At 38.8% G+C, this 21291-nt stretch overlaps 1 protein-coding gene across 7 annotated transcripts in view; it reads right to left on the reverse strand.

The window, feature by feature from the left end:
* Positions 1-21291, reverse strand: part of ANGPT1 (angiopoietin 1) — a 243328-nt gene that overhangs the window by 94403 nt on the left and 127634 nt on the right. For 5 of the 7 annotated variants that reach the window (XM_077167483.1, XM_077167479.1, XM_077167478.1 and 2 more), the window contains one exon: positions 9022-9177. The exons of 1 other annotated variant lie outside the window; for it this stretch is intronic. In XM_077167483.1, the coding sequence (XP_077023598.1) occupies positions 9022-9177 (156 nt within the window). Of the gene's footprint in view, positions 1-9021; positions 9178-11805; positions 12116-21291 lie in introns of those variants that run through there. One more of the 7 variants, XM_077167485.1, reaches the window with a different exon arrangement.

Raw genomic sequence — 21291 nt, forward strand, 5'->3', positions numbered from 1 at the left:
CCATGTTATATGACAACTTCTACAACTGCCACCACTTTCTTGGAATTACTTATTGAAAGGTGCCTGGGAAGTCTTCTGCAAGATCAGTATCTACCTAAAGAGTCTTCCTCTAAAGATCATGCCATTAAAACTGACCCCCTTTCTGCAGCAGGTCTAAATCTGGGGATCTATTAGATGCGCCACAAAAGCTTTTCCAGAACACACTGGTCTGCCAAGGTCTCAGTTTGGGCTTGAGGAGTCTGTGGGGGACTGGGACTTATTTGACAGGTTGGGAGGGGAAAGGGAGGGCTAGAACCTGGACTAGAGTGAGGAGAGAGGGCCATTAGTCCCAGGTGTAAAATGTAAAGGGTGTCAAAAACCTCAGTAATCAAGATGACCAATGTTTTAACGCAATGTTTAAAAAAATAAAATTCATTAAAAAAATCTAGCATGAACAGAATACGAAAATTTTAAGTAAAGACAAGATCTGACCCTCCACTTGTATGACTTGGTCTCTTGTGACTCAGTCTAGCTCCCTCACCCTGCTTCCAGCCCTACTGGGGGACATGGGGCAGAGTGGTGAGATGGGGCACTGGCTACTTCAAAGAGTTTTAAGCTGCTACAACGCATTTACAGAATTAGCCTGAAGAGGTTATGAACACAGTCTAAAAACCGCTACTGCTAAGGATACCTTGTACTTTCAGAGTGTTTTAAAAAATGTCTTCCTATTCTGAGTCATTTCCTTTGAGGATAAACAGGGCAAGGCGGCCTGGGATTCGATGGTAGAATTGAGAGCAACCAAAAGAGAAAAATGCTAGAGAATGTAAAGACTAGGGATAAATACAATATATTTTCAAATATTAGCAATGTCATCACAGATCAGTGATATGCTATTTGCTTATTAACGGGAGAGATAGGTTATTAAATGATTGTATAGGGGAGGAGATACTTGTATCTTTCAGTGGCATTTAGAATAGGGTCCAGAAAAGAAAATAGTATTTATTTAATGACTAAAAAGCCCACTGTCTTCCCAAATTGAGTAAGAAAATGCAGTTAAATAAAATCTATTTTCTCCCTGGTTCACCCTGATCACACTTCCTGACAGACTCAATCACCAACATTTATACATTACAAAGGACAGAGCAAAATATTCTTCTGCAAGCCCATGGAGAACAAACTGGAATCATCCACAATGGAAAATGAAGCTGCCTACATTAAAATCTAGAGAGTACCACAGCTCTTAATTTATCTCCCTGCTTCTGCTCTTTCCTACCTCGAGTTAATTTGCTGCATAGCAAATTACAGAAAATAGAATTGGATCATGTCCTCTCCTGCATTAAATGTGCCAATGGCTTTTTCAATTAGAATAAACTCGGAAGTTCTTAGCCTGCTTTACAAGACCTGTGTAATCAGGTCCCTGCTTACTTCTCAGACCTTATTTCCTGGCACTTTCCCCCTTGTTTACTGTGCTCCAAAGTACAGTAACTTTCTACCTTCTGGTCTTCTTTCTACCACCTCCAAATGCTTTTTTTCATTTTCACCTCAGGGCCTTTGCACTTGCTTTCCCCTCTGCCTGCCATGCCTGCTGCCTCTTTCCATAGGCATGGCTGGTTTGTAAGGCTACCCTCTGTAAAGTCATTCCCCCAACACCCTCCATTGGCTCACCCTGGGTTCTTTCCTCCATGGAATACTCGCTAGCTGGAATCATCCTGTCTGTTCACTCATTTGCTCTCTTTTTGCCTGCACTAGAAAGGCAGCTGCACAGACACAAGGACTGCTCAGGTTGGAGGCCTCTGAGCCTCTAGAATTCAGCATGGAACTGCACACTGGGAAACAACCCCAAGAAATAAGTTCAGAAGCTAAATTTTTTAGAACATTCTGGAGAGTAAAGAAGACATAAGACCATGAAATTGAGGACTTATGGACTTAAAGTTTTAGTTTTCTTTAAACAACAAACAAACGTTTAAAAATAAAAATTATTAGTTTCCCAGAGAAAGTGAACTCAAGAATTTTAGTCAGTTCCCCTTTAACATTTTTAAGAATGCCTTTAATCTTCCTTAAATAAACGTTAACACTGAAATAAATATAAAGATTAAGGCAGAATTCAAGAACTTCTAAAGAAAATCTCTTTCACCTGCACTCTAACTTTGAAATCAGCCTTGTAGGCTTGTAATCTTTTACTTTATTTTTTCAAATTAAAAAAAAAAGTAACATAAAGTAGAACGCCTTGGCAATTTAGAATTTTACAGAAGAATGAAGGCAGAAACATGCAGAAAATCACTGTTTTGCAAACCCTGTGAAATAATTATTTGGCCAGTGATTGGCAGTGTGATAAATTATCATCCCACAGGTTATGTGTTAATTTCAAAGGAAGAATGCACCCTTGGGAAAGAGAGAGATGGAGGTTGCTACCCTAACCAAATTAACAGAATTAGCATCACTGACAGCCTAGCAACTGACATCTGTGCCTCCTCATAAGACAGATGCAATATAAAAATGACCAGAAATCTACGAAGCACTCTACCACAATGTTCAACTCAATTTAATCAAGCCTTTAGACCTAACTTGTAGTTTATAGAAACCACAGTAAATTAAAGAGCAGCATAAAGACATATGCAAACAAATTTAGTATATGGAACAGTTTATAAGACAATTGACCCAATCACTTCAAAATGTCAATCTCAGGAAAAAAGAAAAAAGCGTAAGAGTGCTCTAAATTGAAAGGGACGATTAACCCTTGAAAAAGCAAAACACATGCAAAATATTTGGTAGAACATTTAAGGAAATTTGAATGTGGAAATAAAATGATCTTAAAGATTTATTACTACTATTATTAGTTGTGATACTAAAAATATAATAACTTCATTGGATTAAGGAGAATTTTCACCAAGGCAGCACTTATCTTCCAGATGCAGAATTTGCTGGTAGAAGTTACTTGCAAAAACAGAGCTAAGGGCAAGCCACGGTGGCTCATGCTGGAGACCCAGGTTCGATTCCGGATGCCTGCCCATGCAAAAAAAATAAAAAATAAAAAAAAAACGCAGCTAATACCCAAATGAGCCAGAATGGAACTCAGGTTGTCTGTCTCCAGAGTGTGAGTTCTTACTAGTAGAATAATGTAGCTAAAAAGAAGTAGCTTCCCTTTGGGAAAGAAGGGTGCCTCTGTTCAGCCAATAACAACTGCTATCAAATTCCTTTCTTTCAAATCATCAGGAGGGCTTCTGCTGGCAATAGCTGATGACGTCCTGCTGCTACCTTTCATACGTGCAACCACTAAAAGCCCTCAACCACTAAAAGCGCTATGAGGCAGGAAGAGGGGCAGGATTGATGCTCCTTGGAGTAGAGAGAACTTGCCTTCCTTCACCCAATGCCCTTAGACAGTAAGAACAACTCTGCAATGGACTGCTTCTATCCAAAACCCTATTATGGCCATGAACTGTCTGTGCATATATATTACCACAAATACACTGTCCTTAGATCACTGCCCTTAGGCTTGGAAGCACTGGACTGAAATCCACAGAAATTAAGGGACTAAGATTTAATTAATGTAATCATTCATTAAGTATTTATTGAGGACCCACTGTGTACCAAGTCCCGATCTAAATTCTTGTAATCGAGCAGAGAACAAGGGAGACAAAATCCCTGCTCTCAAGGAGTTTATAACCTAGTGCAGGGGCTAGTCAACTTTTTCTATAAAAAGAGCCAGATAGTAAATATCATAGGTTTGGCAAGCAAAATATTCTCTGCCACAACTACTAAACTCTGTAATCGCAGTGAAGAGGCAGCCATAGGCAATATGTGAATGAATGAATGTGGCCATGTTCAATAAAACTTTATTTATAAAAACAGGGCTGGGCTGACTTTGACTTGCCGGCCAGAGTTCACTGAACCCTGTTCTAGTCCTGGTGGGTTAAAGATTTTTCCAAACCTTTTAAGAAAATTAATTAGCGAGGTATTGTCCGTAACAAGCCATCAGCAAATTTATTTCACTGACATTCCAGTTAAGCCAGAGTTAAATGTTCAACTGTTCTCTCATCACATTAAAGAGGTCCCATGGTTCAATGGTAAGAGCTGTCCTTTGAGAGGAGGGTAAGAGCAAAAATCTAATTCTGCCTAGAAACTCATGCACATTAATAGAACTGTTCCTGGACTGCTTAAACTTGGAATTGTTCTACTGAGGCCCAATCAATAGGGGTGATAGTTTGTGACCTCTGAGAAGTAGATGCTAACATGCAAGAAATTTATCCAGAAAGATGTCTGTGAAAATGGGAGGAAGCCAGAGAAGTCTGGGAGAATCCTCAGACCTAGATACAGATCCAACCATTGTAAAGAAGAAAGGGAAGGGAAGAGGGTTGAATGAAAGTCTTAGCAACCAGTGCAGTTGTAAGTTTGCTAAGGCTGATGAGAGTCCCTGGACCAAAGTCATGTGTCAGTGAAGTCCTATAGCTTCCAGGGACAGGTCTGCCTGAGCCAAGGAGCCATTGGCTTAGAGTGGCCATTGCGAATTGTGGCTACTGCTCCTTCTGTGAAAGATTCCAAAGCTTAGCAGCTCAGGCCACGGTCAATTACACTCCTCGGTTTGGATGTATGGAAGGGATCCATTGCCAATTAATTTTATTGAAAGTTAAGAAAGATATGGTTTAGAGAGGTTTGCCACATTAATTCAGTTACACTTATTGAGGGTAAGGACTACTTGACTTGTGCTTTCTTACATCAAGGAGGTACTCAAAATATATCTTTTAAAATTTAATTAAATTCCACTTCTAATATTGTGGTTCCCACAAAAATGATTGGAAATATGAGTTTATTTCAATTTCAACAAATTTTTATTGATTGCCCAGTATGTGCCACACATCCTATGGAGTGAAATAAATACACACATCATAAAGATAAAGAAATGAAATAGACAAAGCCCACAGGCTCAAAGAGCTTACAGATTAATAGGGGAAACAAATCATTCACATTCTGGTGTGTTACTGCATTAACAGTATATATGAAGGGCAAAAATAACATTACAGAGAGGGATTGGCAATGTCTGGAGGCAGGATGCTGAAGGAAACATCAAGGAGGAGGCTTTACCCAACCCTGGTTTGGAAGGACTGATGGGAACTTGGTGGTACAGCATACTCAAAGCAGAAGATGTTCAAAGATTCAATGATATGTCCTGTAGAATGTCTGTATGGAACCATAGGTAGTTTAGTATTACTGGAATGTAAGGGTAAAGGCAGAATAGTGAAAAATGAGACATAGGAGGTAAGCAAAGACTAGATCATGAAGAGACTAGAATGCCATGCCAAGAAACTTGAAATTAGGCTATTAGGAGATAAGGACTAATTAAAAGGTTAAAGCAAACAAAATACGTAGTCAAGTTTGTATCTTGGATCACTCCATTGGCAGGACAGACAATAATCTGTGGTTGGGTTCATGGAAGTTTGGTGTGCGGGGAAAGGTGAGACTAGCTATGGGATCAAAATGACCTGGGCAAGCCCCTAAGAGCACAAATCAAAGCAGTGACAGTGGAGTAAGAAAGAGGGGCATAGTCAAGGTCTGATAAGGGTAGTGATCAAATGAAGCTGTGAGAAAGAGGAGCAACTTGAGATGCTTACAAGGATTCTGGTTTAGGTGCTTGGGGGTTAGTCATGATGAAATCAAGTTAAGAGATATAAGAGGAAAAAGCAGATTATTAGAAGGGGTGGAAGGCTCAGACAGTAAGTTTCGTTTTGAATATGTGGAGTCAAAAGTGTAGGTAAGATGCAATGCATAGGCCAGAGATGAATTGACAAGTCGTAAAAACCATGTTTTTCATGGCATATGGAACTTTACTTAATCCTTGTTAACATATTGTTAGAATGAACACTCCACTTTATAGATGAGAAAACTTGGTCTCGGTGTACAAAGAAGCTCCCTACAGTGACACAGTCAGTGAATGCAAGGACAGGACTGGACCCCAGGACTACATGAGGTGATGTGAATGGTATGTGGCAAAATGTCAATCACTGGTGGTGGCATCATATTCAGCAGATCAGCAGCAGCATGCAGAAAGCATTCGGTGACTACTTTAGGTCCATGCTACCTTTTGCTTTGTCTGACTTCATCTTACTGTCTGGTTGGACCTGTTTACTTTGCTGTAACCTTAGATAGGGAAGCAAATCACAACACCGAAACAGCACAGAGAGCTCATGAAGCAAACAGACCCTGCTGCCACACACAGCCTGGGTTCAAATCCTCACTCTACCATCTCCTAGTTTCTTATTTTGGGCAAGTTGCTTCACTGCTCTGTCTTTTAGTTCCCTCATCTTTATTCAGGGATGGTAATAGTATGTACCCTGTATGATTTTATTTTCACATAATAGTTAATATATGTAAAATTACTTAGAACAGAGCCAAACACATATTTTCAGTGGTGAATTTAACGCAGTTTGCCTATTAGCTTCTAATAAAAACTGGTCTTAGGAGGAACTCAGAAATAGAATCTTACAACTGGAAGGGACAGGAAGAGTCCCTGAAAACCACCCCTTCATATTGCATACTTGGAAAGAGGAATTTAAAGGAGAAGAGATATTGGTACAAACTGATAACAGAGTGAGAAAAATACCACAAGCCAGAGTACAGAGGAAGGAAAGGACATGGTGTTGGGGCCTGATTTGTACCGCCCTGGCCAACAAGGTTATTTAGAGGTGCTCATTTTTTGTCTCTTCTGATCACGATGCTTACTGAGTAAAAACGTATTTTAAAATATGGTTGCAATAAAACCTTGGCTCTGCCACCTGTAGTTAAGTTGTAAGTCTGGGAGGTTAGCAGAGGACTGGAAAGCAATAATTTATCTTTATGACATTATCGTGTGAAAGCTAGGGTACTGAAATGTGTTGCAAAACCATTGCCGTGAGTTCCTGAAATCACTTGGAGCATGAAATCAGATTTAGGAAAAGCAACGCTAACCAAGGTAGTATGGAAGCTGAGCCAAAACCATAGGAGCCTACCTGGGCAGCACAACAGGATCCATTGGTTATAAATACCTGTTATAAATGCATAGTACATTTTGAAGTTAATTCAGGATTAATTCTGTAAACTTGGTGCTGCATCAAGACCTGAGTGCACTTGAGAGGTTACAGCTAAATAGAACACCTTCTGTTGCTATAGTTCAAATAAGCACTGCATGGGCAGACATTCATATGAAAAAGATTTGGTACACCTCAACTACAAATACCATAGACAAAGACATTAAAATTGCTTCACTTCTTAAAGTAGGACATAACTTGCATAGGCCATTGTCTTCCTTCTCCACCTTATTTTCGTTGCCAGTCCTGAGAGACATGATTTTTTTAGATTTTTCTGAGTTTTAGCGATCTTAAAATTGTTGTACAACTAATACAAGGTGTGTTTGCCTTTAACGTCTATTTAGTTTAGCTGCTCCACATAGAGAGTGGTTTTCCCTTTGATTTTCTGTAACATTTTCCATAAAGTACATATCTTTTGATCTCATGAATGCAGAGTAAGTTATGTCTTATAACCTTACATGGCTTGCATTTTAATAAATTGGAGATTACCATGCTAACATTGTATAATTTTTTTTCATAACTCCAGTTCCTAGGTGGAAAGAGAACTAAAACAACCCAAGATAAGTTTTTTGGTAAAAGAAAAAATAAACAAAACCCTGCCATGTATGTCATTTCAGATGTGTGACCAAGTGGGCTAATATTCATTGTATATTTCTTCAGGTTATAACCTTCAGTTTTGAATATATAAGAATGCTTCGTAAGGGGATGGTGAGTATTATGTTCTAATAAAAATAAGAGACTGACATAATTTATGCCACAAGAAGCCAATCTGTATAGATTGCCAAGCTTGCTTAGTGGAATAAAAATGACCAAATAAAGTCTTCTAATTTTTAGTTATAATATGTAGGTTCCTCCCTTCCATCTCCCATGGTTATCTAATGATAATATCCAGCAAAAAGTATTTCCCAAAGTCTATGTGATTTATCGTTCCAATTTTTAATTTACTATTAATAAAAGGTGATGGAAAAGGAAAAAATGAGGATGCCTCAGTATGAGTTCCAGTCTACTCATTAGCTGTGTCAACGTGAGAAAAATCACTCAGACTTTCTGAACTTATATCTTCTCCAGATGGTTTTCATAAAAATCAATTGTAAATGTGAAAGTGACATGTGTAATATAAACCACTATCTCCATATATATTTTCAATGTTATTTCTCTTTAAATATCACCATATGGTCTGTGATGCCCTTAATACAAATGAAGTAAAATAGAAAAAAGATTGTACCTTATTTTTCAATTCATATATTTCAGCTTTGGTTCTAGAAATCTACATGGAGATGAAACATCTCAATGTTTCAGAATGGCACCTGGAATACCATTTCTATGGCTAAAAGTGGGCTCAAAGGTCATCTTCTATTCATCAAAAATGATATTTGCATTAAACTCTAATGGTGGGCTTATGACAGTGATAATTAAACGACATACCTAGATTTTTACCAATTTATACTTAAATAAGTAAAAAATTATGCCATCATCTATGGGTATATACTGACCTCTCATCATAAAGTCAAGCTGAATTTTTAAAACAGCTACACTTTCCTGATGTGTTCGCTTGGGGTTTTCCTTCCCACCCACTGAAAACCCAAAACCTCTGCAGGTGCCATCAGAAGTAGAGCACTACCAGAGACCAAACAGGACAGGTCAAAATGGCATATCCAAGGTACCAAATTGACCCAACTGATTATTTTGTTTGACTTTTATCACCGTTGGTAGCTGCAGTGCTTATGTGAACTTAAATGCTGATTAGGTCATTTGCAGTCCTATTTTTGCAAACACATACAAAACTAAATATCCCAACCCTCATTAAAGTAAAAGAAATATGCATCGCATGTCAGGCAGTCATTGTTGTGATTATCAATGGGCAAAAAGGTACATGTTTCCCCAGACCCGGTGCTGAAATTTGCTCCGTGTTTATGGAGCAAGTTAAAGGGGAAAACAATTTTTCCTGGTTAAGGGTTTGTCGACTGTGGACCCTGGGGCGTACCTGGGTCTCCACATCCGTCAGCTTTCTGGTCTGCTCTGCAGTCTGGGACAGGAGGCTGGTTCCTATTTCAAGCATGGTAGCTGTGTGATTCTGAACTGCATTTTGCTGTATCTGGACCATCTCCGACTTCATATTTTCCACAATGTAATTCTCTAACTGCAGGAGATAAAGGACAAAGCATAGTATACTATAAGCAAAAACTCTCAGTTTGAATATGTAATATTTACGATGACAAAACAAGACACAGCTGGCAATTCAGCATTCTGGCAGGGGTTCTCTGCATCTCTGAGATCTGGGGAAATGGGAGCAGAGCATGCAGAATCCAGATGCTAATGTGTTCTTAACATGTTAGTTATACGACTGTGTGCAAGTACAAATATTCCTTATGATTTTGATGATATAATATATTCTTTATGATTTTGATGACCACCGGGTCTGGGGAAACATACATTTTTGCCCATTGATAATCACAACAATGACTGCCTGACATGCAAGGCATATTTCTTTTGCTTTAATGAGGGTTGGGATATTTAGCTTTGTACGTGTTTGCAAAAACAGGACTGCAAATGACCTAATCAGCATTTAAGTTCACATAAGCACTGCAGCTACCAACAGTGATATAAGTCAAACAAAATAATGTATATATGATGATATGTATATATATCATCATGTATATATATCATCAAAATCATAAGGAATACTTTATATCATCAAAATCATCAGGAATATTCGTACTTGCATAGTGCTTTCTCGTTTGTGACATCATCTTATGGAACCCTCATAGCAAAGATGTGAGTTAGCCACAGAAGACCTTACCATATTTTTTTAAAAGACTTTATAGTTGAGGAAACAGAATCAGAGAGGGTCCTGATGAGCCCCAGGTCACCCAGCAAGAATGCAACAGAATTAGCACAACAATTTAAATCTAAATCTTGGTGCTCTGGTCTTTCCATTACACTGTACTGACCACTCTTCTCTGAAAAACAATTCTGCTCTCTGTTTTCACCTCTGCGACAATAAATCAAAGACCATCCTGGTCTGGCAGAAAGGGGCAGGAAGTGGGAGGAGGGCAGATGCTCAAAATATGAGCTTTTAAAGGGCTATTAAAAACAGGTAACAGAACATGAAGTGAGTTGTAGAATCTGAGAGCTAAATATTACCATTACCTGTGCTTTTTGGCTGACTTTTAAAAAAAAGCATTGAAAGTATAGCCCAAAAAGGGGCATTTGCCCTTCTCACTTTGGGTAAAGTTTAGCATTTTTACAGTGCCATCTTAAAGAACACTATTACGTTAAATAAATGGTCCATTAGGGCCAAGAAGAATTATTAAGTGACTTAATATGAGGGCGCCTTGTAGGCACCTGGGAGAACAAAGCTGAACATATGTCCTGCTTGAAAAATATAGAAGAAGCCTGCATCTCGCTGTCAGTGCACTTAATTCTCCTCGACCACTATGTGGTGACTACATTTTATTACTCAATTACACATATGGGGAAATTGCCTCCCAGAGAAGTCAGGTCCAAGGCCACACACCACAAAACCAGTCATTCTTGGATGTGAGTGCTGAAGTCCTGAACCCTCATACCAACACTTAACCACTTGAGAGCTCTGCCAAGTCGGGCTTCACAAGTTGGTTTCCAAATCATTAACAGCTACGTGATTTTTACTGATACCATGAACCATAATGCATTTGCTATTTTATAATCCATAGAAACATTATCATGTAATAAATAAAGTCAAAATCTAAATCCCCCTTTGTGAAACTTTGGCAGTTCACTTTCAAACACGATCCCTTGCTTATTTCTATTTGTCAAGCAAGAATCTGCTCCAAGTTAAAGAAAATGAAAAGGTATAATCAGACTCATATTGTTATTAACATATTATGAGTTAGCTCTTGTTTCATATAAGACAACCTCTCTTCATCCTGTAAACCCAAAATTAGAGGTAGGGAAAATAAAATTTATCTATAAGCATTCAATTATAAACCAAATATAAAATAAAATATCTGAAAATTATCTTACCAAAAGAGAAGGTCTTTAGGCCAAATTTGGACTTAAATCCAATTGAACTAATATATTTAAACATCAATGGAAGAGGAGGGGAAAGAGGATAGGACAGGACAGTGATCACCTGTTGTTCTGGATTCTGCAACATACATTCATTCCTTTTCCTAATAATAGATTTTAACTTCTTTTTGGAAAATTATATTTGCCCCCTTCAGAACAGATGCTTCAGATGGAGGTGTTCCACCCTCGCTTCAGGAGCTAGGCAAGCCAGAATGTCCTGCTGTTACTTACCCTGAGCAACTTTTTTAAGAAGGAAGAGATAACGCTTAGCAAGGGCCCTGAGCTTAAGTTCTGGAATTACATCACAACTATTTTACAAAAGAACCTCTTTTTCCTCTGTGGTTATGAGTGATAAAATATCAGCCTGACAAAACTCATGCCCCATTTTGCCACCACAAAACCAGAGCTGGTCCAAGAATAAAGACAACCCTAAAAAGTAAATGAGCGAATGAACGAATGGATGGATGAATGAATGAGTGAGTGAATGAACAGATAGATAGATAAATGGATGATAGAGTGATAGCGATAGAAGGATACCTCATGAGCATCTGGATCCAGCCATGATTTTAGCCAGATTCACCTTTGGACATTGATTTGTAATTTGCCTAATCTAATAATCTCCTACTGAGTTACTTGTCCCCACCCCCTCTTCTTTTCCCCTTAATACTTATTTCACATTGATTTATATTTCTAACATAATCAAAAGAGTCTTAACTACCACATTTGATGGATGTTGAGCACAGAAAGCCTCAGAGAGATGAACATCAGCAGTATGTTCTTTGCTGGCCCAGGGGCTATGGGACTATATACGAGCATGTATATCTACAAAAGTGGCATCATGGAGATGATGCATGCCACCTACAGCTGGCATTCATTAATTGCCTCTTATATGGCAGCCACTGAGCTAAGTGCTTTCCTTTTAGAATCTCGCTGAAACATTCCAACTTTCTGTGATGCGTATTAGTACAGTCCCTTTATAGATGACAATATGAAGACTCAAAACAGTTTACTCAAGGGCAAGCAGAAAACTCCAACTCCAATTCCAAAACCCATATCCTTAACCCATTCAGCCTAGCACTACTTAAGAACTCTATGTATTTTCATATTAGCTCCCAAACCATGGATGTTCATCAAAAATCATGGGAAGCATTTTTTAAAAATGTAAACGAATATTCCACACAACAGAACTCTGATTCAGAATCTTCAGGGGTGAATATTAGGAATCCATATATTTTTAAAAGCTTCCCCCATGTAATTCGGGCAAAGAACCCGTGTTTTTCAAAATGTGCTCATAGAACGACTGCCAATCTGAGAACTGTTTAAAAATCTGCAATGAGATAAGAAGCTCGTGCCAGCATGTAAATTATCTGTGTCACTGTGCACACTGTTTAGTTCACCTAATATTTCTTTTGGGAGCAAGTCTCTCTTGATGAAAAAAGTAATGTGCTGATTTATATGCTGGGGCAAGCTTCTAAACTTTTCACAAACTAGTAACTTTTGCCCCCGATGTTTTTAAGAAGTGCTACTTTAGACCATCCTACTTACTCCATCCAGTGTGTCAGATTCCTTTTACCAAGGAATTTCAACTAATAATTTGGTTTGCTGTGTAAATTTCCCTCCTCAGAGAGAATTCAGCAATAGCTGAGCTCCAATAAGGGATCTGTGTGATACATGGCTTCCTTACTCAGTTGGTTAGCAGGGGTCAGTTTCCAGAGCTTGATGTTTGACTCCCTCTAGGTGTCATATGGTGTCCCCTGGTCTCCATAGAGGACACTCTCTGACAATAGATGACTACACCAAGGTCCGGCGGTCTTGTAGACACATCAAATGTCAGGTACTCAACATTCTGTGTTATTGTATGGTTGTTTTGTTTTGCCTTTACTATAAATGTTAACACCAGCAAAGCTAAATAACTGCTTTCTGCTGGCATTTATCACAACCATAAAGAGCCTCTTAATTCTGTTGCCATTGTTGCAGAAATAAAGTAGGTCTCCACTTTATGCTAGAATTCCTATTTGGGTTACCATGATGAATAGCACAATATAACTCCAGTTAATTATTTTTTAATCAAATAGGCCTGCTCTCTCTTGGAGTAACTCCCTTCTAGTACAAAAGGTAATGGCACACTTAAGTAGCAAGGACCAGATGTAGTTGATTTAAAGGCTGAGGAGGAAAGCAGAAGTCAAATATACAATGTGTGATTAATAAGGAGAACTGCTTTCATCTTATCTCTGCACATTCCTCTGCAGATAAATAACTGTGAAATCCATTTTGATGTGCCATATCAGCTGGGTTCAGGAATGATTTGTAACAAATTGGATTGTTTTCATGTATTCCCCACTGATTTTAAAAATGTTTACAGAAAATGATGGCTAGCTACTTCAAGGTTAAATATTTTGTAAATATCTAAAGCGTGAATTTCAAGTTTAGAAGTTGCTGACCAGAAGACCTGATGTGCTATAAAGCTGGAAACTTCCAACTTCAATCTTACAGATATTCAACTATAATGCCACTTTCAGTATCTGACTCCAGAGTTTTACAGCATACCGGTTAAAAGTTTAGTGAGAGGTTCTGATTGGAAATGAGATAATGAACAATAAATGATTATTTTAAGCAAGAAAATAATGTTATGCTTGTAAAGTGGTTTACGGCTTACAAAGAGTTTCCATACACATTGTCTTACTCAATCCAAATACCAACTCCAGGAGGGAAATATTGGTCCTGTTTTATAGTTTTAAAAAACAGAGCCTCAGAGACCTTAAGTAACTTGATAGTGATCACAGAAAGGATTCAATTCTACCTTCTGATGTTTCACTGGCCTCAGAGCTACAGGAAGTGCACTATAGTTGGGTTGGATGGTTGGTTGATTGACTGAATAATTGAGTGATTTTTTTCATTTCTAGTCCACTCATTGAATATTCTTTTACTTATTCTTTTGAGAAAAACACCTATTGTTACAGGGTGATTACTCTCACTCCCCATCACTATATTGGCGGTCAAGACAATTTAAGATGAGGTGAGAAGGCCTAGGGTCAGGTATGTGGAAAGTTTATTTGGCCAGCATATTTAATACAAAAGGATCATAAAAATCATGATTAAAAAATTACCATTTCTTACCTGTTTTCTTAGTATCTAGTTTCTAACATGTTTGTCTTCATCCTCCCAGCCTTTCTTAAAAACCATTGCAAAACATAACAATGGGAATAAGAAAAATACATCAAGCCTCTACTAAGACTAGATCTGTACCCCCGTCTTAGCTTTCTGGCTGCTGTGACAAATACCAATCAAGGTGTTGGCTAGAAAGCTTCCTCCCAGAGTTGGTAGCATTCTGACTCACAAACCCTGGGCTCCTTGGCTTTCTCATCACACGGAGATGATTTCTCCTTTCTCTTCTGGGTTCTGTTGCCTTCTGGCTTCTGAATACTCTCATGGCTTTCTCTCCCACTGTTCCTGAGTTTCTTCTACTTCTAAAGGACTGTAATAATCCAGATCCTGGGCCACACTCCGACTCAAAATGACATCTTCAAGAGGCCCCGTCTGCAAGAGGTTCACACCCACAGGAATGAGGATTAAGAACATGGGTCTTTTGGGATACATAATTCAATCTCACATACCAGCTTTCAGGACATGCAACTCATCGAATTCTCACAATAAGCCAGGGGCTGCAAGTATTATGTTCCTTATTTTACTGACAAGAAAACAGAAGTTCTGAAAAGATAAGTTGTACAAGTCACACGGTGACTCCATGGCAGAGCTACTTTGCTTCTTTGAAAGAAGCTAGGTTGCCCAATAGGTTGTGCTTCGTCCAAAAAGTCAGTCATCAAGCAAAAGCACACTGTTACCCAAGCAATAGACAAATTCCAGAAACACATGATATCCATGTAGGGAAAATGTAAGTTGAAAGCTACAGTAATGGTGAGGTGAAACTGAGGTGAAGAGATCGATAATTTTTACTCTTTCTCATCTAATCACTTATATGCATATTAAGGGCTACGATATACTGAGAACTGCTCTGGGTGGCAAATACGAATACCAAATAAGAAGACCAATCTTGCTCTTAAAGAGTTCACAAGCTAGTAGGGAAGAACCCCCATCTACTCATGCTAGAACAGTGTGCGGAAGTGCGGGAGCCACTGTCTAACTCTGCCACGTGAAATTGGGGTAATCTTTGCATCGGCAGAAATTTTCTGGCTGAGTTTACAAAGGGAAGTAGAATTGTGTAAGGCCTTAAAAGATGGGAAAGGTATTATGAGCAAGAAGAGAACTCATGGAGATAAGCCAAGAAAGAATATGCCAGATGGCTCAAGCACATGGTTTGCTGTGCCTAGAATCTACGGTAGGTAACAGAGAGGGAAAGGAGATGAAGTTGGAATGGTATTTGAAAACAAATTTTAAAGGAGCTCCATGGGAAACTAGGATCCTACTCTCTTGAAAAGATAAAGGTGCTTGTTTAATCCTAAAGTGAGAGCATCTACAAAATAAAGATCAGCTCTGTGGTACCAATATTCATCATGCATTCCTTCATTCACCCATTCATTCATCCATGCTAGAGTTGGAATCAGGACTGAGGCAAGTGAGGCCCCTATGGTGCAAAAGTTAAGGATACATTCACATTCACTCCTATATGACACGAAACTGAATTAAAGTAACTAGTAAAATACCTAGGAAATTTAGGTACCTCATTTGGCTCATACTAGCCCTGGTGTTGATTCATGCATCCAATATTTACTCAAGTCTTATGTGCCAGCACTGTGCTAGGGGCTGGGATACACTGGTGAACAAAATGACCAAGTAACTATCTTTGAAGAGTTACTATTTTAGTTCATAGTAAGTATACAAGAAACACACAAATGAGAATAAATTGATAATATGGAAAGCCCAAATCTTTTTTCCATTATCTCATAAATCCATCTTGTTATCTTAGGACATTTTACTATACAAAACCCTTTTATGTCATTTGATTACTGGTTTTTCAATAGTAGCAATAAACAGTATTTATTAATCACATATCTGAGAGTATACACAGAGTTCTTGGGAAAAGCAACAATTGCACACAAAATCATTCTTTTTAGCTGTTATTTAAAATTAAATTATGTTTAGAATAGAGTGTAGAAAAATGCACTGGCTTCTTCCAATTTATCAAGCCAACAGTTTGTCAGGCAGTATTATTAGACAAAGAAAAATATTTTTAAGAAGTCAATATTATCAGCCATTTGTAGTTCATGCATAAACTGCTTGTACTTGTCTTTTGTTCAATGGCTGCTGGAGAATAAATACTATCACTGTACATTACTATGAGACAGAATTCTGTCCTGTCATTAGGCTCTCAAAATCCTTGGTCTTTCATGTTTACAAGAACCAAAATCTGCATGAGATTATGAAATGTCTTGCATGTGAAATGTATACTCTATCATTTTACTTCAAGGGATATCTTAAACTAGAGTGTATCTTTAAGCACAAAGAATATAATTTTTCCATGTAATTCTTAAGAAAACAACATTTTTAAACCCTATAAAAATTCGCAAAGGCATTGTTTGCTTAAAATATGTTGTGGCCCCTCATTGAATATTGGTGCATATGGTATTACTCAGTTATGCCAAAACAACCATGAAATAAAGTAAAAGGGTAAATATGGGAAAGCAATAAAAAGGTAAAACAATGCAAAAAATGTGATGGTTTTATCTAAAATCATTGTTTCATAAATCAATGGCCATATTGAAAATGGAACCATCTCTAGGTTTATGGTTATATAAAATAAGATGGCTGAGGCCAAATGTATTATTTGCAGGAATTTCTATTATTAGATATACCAGTATACTCCTTCTCTTACCAAATGGGGAAGTATAATTGTCTTTTTACACAATAGATCTATTTAATCAACATTTGAAACAGTTCCTGTATTGATGTAAATGACATGGATCCCATTTCCCATTTTGGTAACTGAAGGGAATACTCACTATTTATGGAAAAAAGAAAACATTAGAATAAGAAAGCTGGAAGAGACATTAAATATTATGAGCTCCAAGGATCTTGTTTTATAGGCATAGTGACTCAGGTTCAGAGAGGTTATGGAAAGCAAGGTGAAACAGCTAATTCATGTCAGATGCCGTGCTGTGGCCACTCAGCATGTGAGAAAGCTCAGACCTCCATCAGCAGGCTGTGCCCACAACAATGGCTCCTGGTTTTGTTGACCCACCCCACAGTTCTTACACAATTCCCTGGTTCCTGCTACTTGCTTTATATCTGCTCACTCCTGATCTGAGGCTCCCCTTTCACACTCCCAATTCATGTATCCTGCTCCATCGGTTCTTGAGGTCTTGGCTGTTCTGTCTTGACTCTGTTCTTGCTCCCCGGTGTTGCTGCCTACCATCTCATCTTCAGTCACTGAGCTTCAACAACACCCTGACAGTGTTGTTCCTATGTTTCACCCTACAACTAGCAAAAACCAGGAGTAGATCCTCAAATTAATTCAGGCTTATCACACACCCTGCATCAACTTCAGTTTAGTCCTAACAAATATGTGATAAATGTGGACTGCGTACTAAGTCTAACAGATACCATGAGAATAAAGAGTTTGGAGTCCATAGGGAAATAGATACATGCAGATGAATCATTCAATAGAGAAGGTGAATGCTGCCATGGAGTCCACACCTCAGAATAACTGCATTTTTCCTGTAAATATTCTGATCTCTGACTGGTAGGGAGAAACTCTCATCTTCTTTTGTTGATAATATGAAGTTAGGTTTGTTACACTGCCTCCAAAGAAAGAGGCACCCCAGAAAAATCCCACAGCAACAAATTGTTCTGCCACTTTTTATCTTGATCATGTCTCTTAAGACCACATGACTGTCGCTGCTGAGAGTTGCAAAAGTCACATCCAGTGCCACAGGGGTGGGCCATGACCCAGGAAAGTCATTCTCTCTCTGTATAAACAAATGAGGTGTTTCCCTGCTAGAACACATTTTACTAGCCTGGCACCTCTCTTCCACTCCCACTTTCTCACACAAGGAAAAAGTCAGAGTTGTGAAAACACAAAACCACTATCGGTCCACTTATTTCTTACCCTTTACATTTTTAAAAGGTAAATGGTATATAAAAAGCATATGCAGACAAGAGTCAGGATATCTGGATTTTACTCCAGTTACTGTCATTGACTTACTCCCTGAACTTGGGCGAGCCCCTTAAGTAATTTGAGTTTCAAATATTCCTATATGAAAAAAGGGTTGGGTTATATTATTTCCAATGTCTCTAATATCTCACCTATTTCTTGATTTAAAACTTCCCTTATACAGTATAAGAATCTGCAAGATTTTTATTTTTAATTTATTATAGAAAATTGAAATACACATGAGTATATCAGTATCTATAAGACAGATGCATACATATCCTTAATGGCTGTTAGGAAACAATGATACCAGAAAAAAAAAACAACACAAAGCCCTGGATCAGGAACATCTGTTTTAAGATAGAGAGCTGGAATCCTTGACTCTCTTAATCCCCAGGCACTATTCTGTCCAAAATATATTCCTTGTCTTTATCTACCACAACTTGGCTTTCTTCCTGTCTCACTTATCTCAAGTAATGGCACCACCATCACCTACCCATTTACCCAAGCCACAGGGAGTCCTTTCTTTCATTTTCTACATTCAATCAGTGCCAGATTGTATCACTCTAGTCTCTTGAAGGTTGCTTAGGTTCATGTCCCTCCCCCCACCTCCCTACCCCATCTCTCTAGCCTCTCTGCCATGGACTTAGGTCAGACTCTCATCATTTTTCTTCTGGATTTGCTAATGGCCCCATAACTGGTCTCCTGACTCCAGAATTGCTTCCTCCAATCCATCATCCATGTCATAATCAGAGGCATCTACCTAAAACACAAATTTGGTCTTGTCACGCCACTGCTTAAACTCTTTCAGCTTTCACTACCTGCAGATAATCACAGGGGAATCTTTATGATCTGGACTCTGCATGTATACCATGTTCCAGACATCCAACTACCAAACTATTTGCTCTAAACGTGCCTTATTTTCTTTAGCTCTCTTTGAACATGACTTTGCTCCAAATGGAATGCTCCTTCTCTACCTCACCCTCCTTTCATATGGGCCAGGGCTTGTTTTTTTTTTTTTTTAATTCAAGCTTCTGTTCCTCTAAGAAACCTTTCCTGAAGAGCCTCTCAGCTCCTTGCAGGTGTTAGCTATCTTTCCTCTCTGCTCCTAGAATATCCTCAGGCTCTTTAGATTCATAAGTTAGACTTCCCCAGTATTTGATTAGCCCCTTGAGGGCAAGTACTGTCTTGCTCAACTTAGTATCACTTACTACCTACCACTTCCTGGTACTGAGGAGGCTTTCAATACAATTTAGATAAATTAAAGCATAATGAATTGTGCCGGTATGAAACTATTGTGTACCCCAGAAAAGCCATGTTCTTTTTTTTTTTTTGTATGCTATGTGGTGGAGGTCACATTTCATTCTTTTCCCACGTGAGTATCCCATTATTGCAGCAATATTGGTTGATTTTTTTTTGGGGGGAGTGCATGGGCTGGGAATCAAATCCAGGTCTCCCACATGGCAGGCAAGAATTCTACCACTGAACTACCCTTGCACCCCCAAAAGCTATGCTCTTTAACCCTGATTTAATATTGTAGCGTGAGGTCTTTTTGATTAAGTTGTTTCCATGGAGATGTGGGTGGAATATTTTGATTAGATGGCTTCCATGGAGATGTATCTCTACTCATTCAAGGTGGGGTCACTTACTGGAGTCCTTTAAGAAGGAACCATTTTGAAAAAAGCTTCAGAACCCACACAGCCAGGGAACTTTGGAGATGTAGAAAGAAAATGCCCCTGGGGAAGTTATTTGAAGACACCAGGAGAGAAAGCTAGAAGACATTACCATTTGCCTTTCAGCTGAGAGAGGAACCCTGAACGTCATTGGACCTTTCTTGAATCAAGGTATCTTTTTCTGGATGCTTTAGTTTGAAAATTTTCAAAGCCTTAGAACTGTAAACTTGCAATTTAATAAATCCCTTTTTAAAAGGTATTCCATTTCTGGTATATTACATTCTGGCAGCATTAAGAAACAAAAACAGATTTTGGTACCAGAGAAGTGGGGTACTGTGGTTTGCAAATGTCAAACACATTAGAACAGCTTTTTAAATGGATAAAGGGAAGATTCTGGAAGAGTTATAAAGAGCTTAGTAGAGAAGTCCTGGAATTCTTTGAAGAGACTGTTAGTAGAAATGTAGACTCTAAAGATACTTCTGGTAAGGTGTTAGGCAGAAATAATTCATATGTTATTGCAAACTGGAAGAAAGGCAATCCTTGTTTTAAAGTGACAGAGAATTTATTTCAAAGTGGCAGAGAATTTAGGCAAATCACGTCCTGACTTTGCATGGGAATTAGAATTTAAAAGTGGTGAGCCATGGTAGAGATTTCCAAACTAAATATGGAAAATTCAGCCTGGCTTCTCCTTGCAGCTTATAGTGAAATGCAACAGGGAAGAGATAAGCTGAAAACTGAACTCTTGGGTTCAAAGAAACCAGAAATTGATGGTCTGGAAAATTCTGGGCTTCCAGAAAGTGAGACCCCAGAGAATAGTGCCCCACATGAGAATTTAACCAAACATGGAAGCAGTCAGCCATTTCAGAAAAAGCCAGGATTGGAGATGGAGTTATCCAGGAAGGATCTGTGGAAAATCCTATAGTCTGATGGTTATGACCCCTGCATACTATACAGAAAACCAGCAACAGAACCACTGCGAGTCTGAACTAAAAGGGACAAAATTGAAGGAAAAATGACTTCAGAGGCAGAACCATGGAAGCTAAGGTCTGAAGACAAGAAACTTCCAGCTAGGAGAGCAGACCCACTCAGGCACTTGGAGAGGTGAGTCTGCCCCAGAGGCAGAGGGCAGCAGTTTCAGTGCCCCAGGCCTCAGAGAGGGTGGAGCACATAAATCAGGGACTGGGGGGGGAGCCTAGCAATTGCACTATTGTTCTGGAGGCGTTGAGTGTGTGCCTTGGAGATGGCAGAGAGACCAGGTATTGCCCCAATGTTTGGAGAGGGTGGAGTCAAGAAAAACATGTTCCCCCCAATAAGCCCCATGTTGCAACCAACACCCTAGCCTTTGGGGGGAGCAGGGCTGCTGCACAGACCCTTGGAAAGGGTGGGACTGCCCCTTTCTAAAGATTTAATGATGAATGGCTCTCAG

This window comes from Tamandua tetradactyla, chromosome 6 (assembly GCF_023851605.1).
Source record: "Tamandua tetradactyla isolate mTamTet1 chromosome 6, mTamTet1.pri, whole genome shotgun sequence".
NCBI lineage: Eukaryota > Metazoa > Chordata > Mammalia > Pilosa > Myrmecophagidae > Tamandua > Tamandua tetradactyla.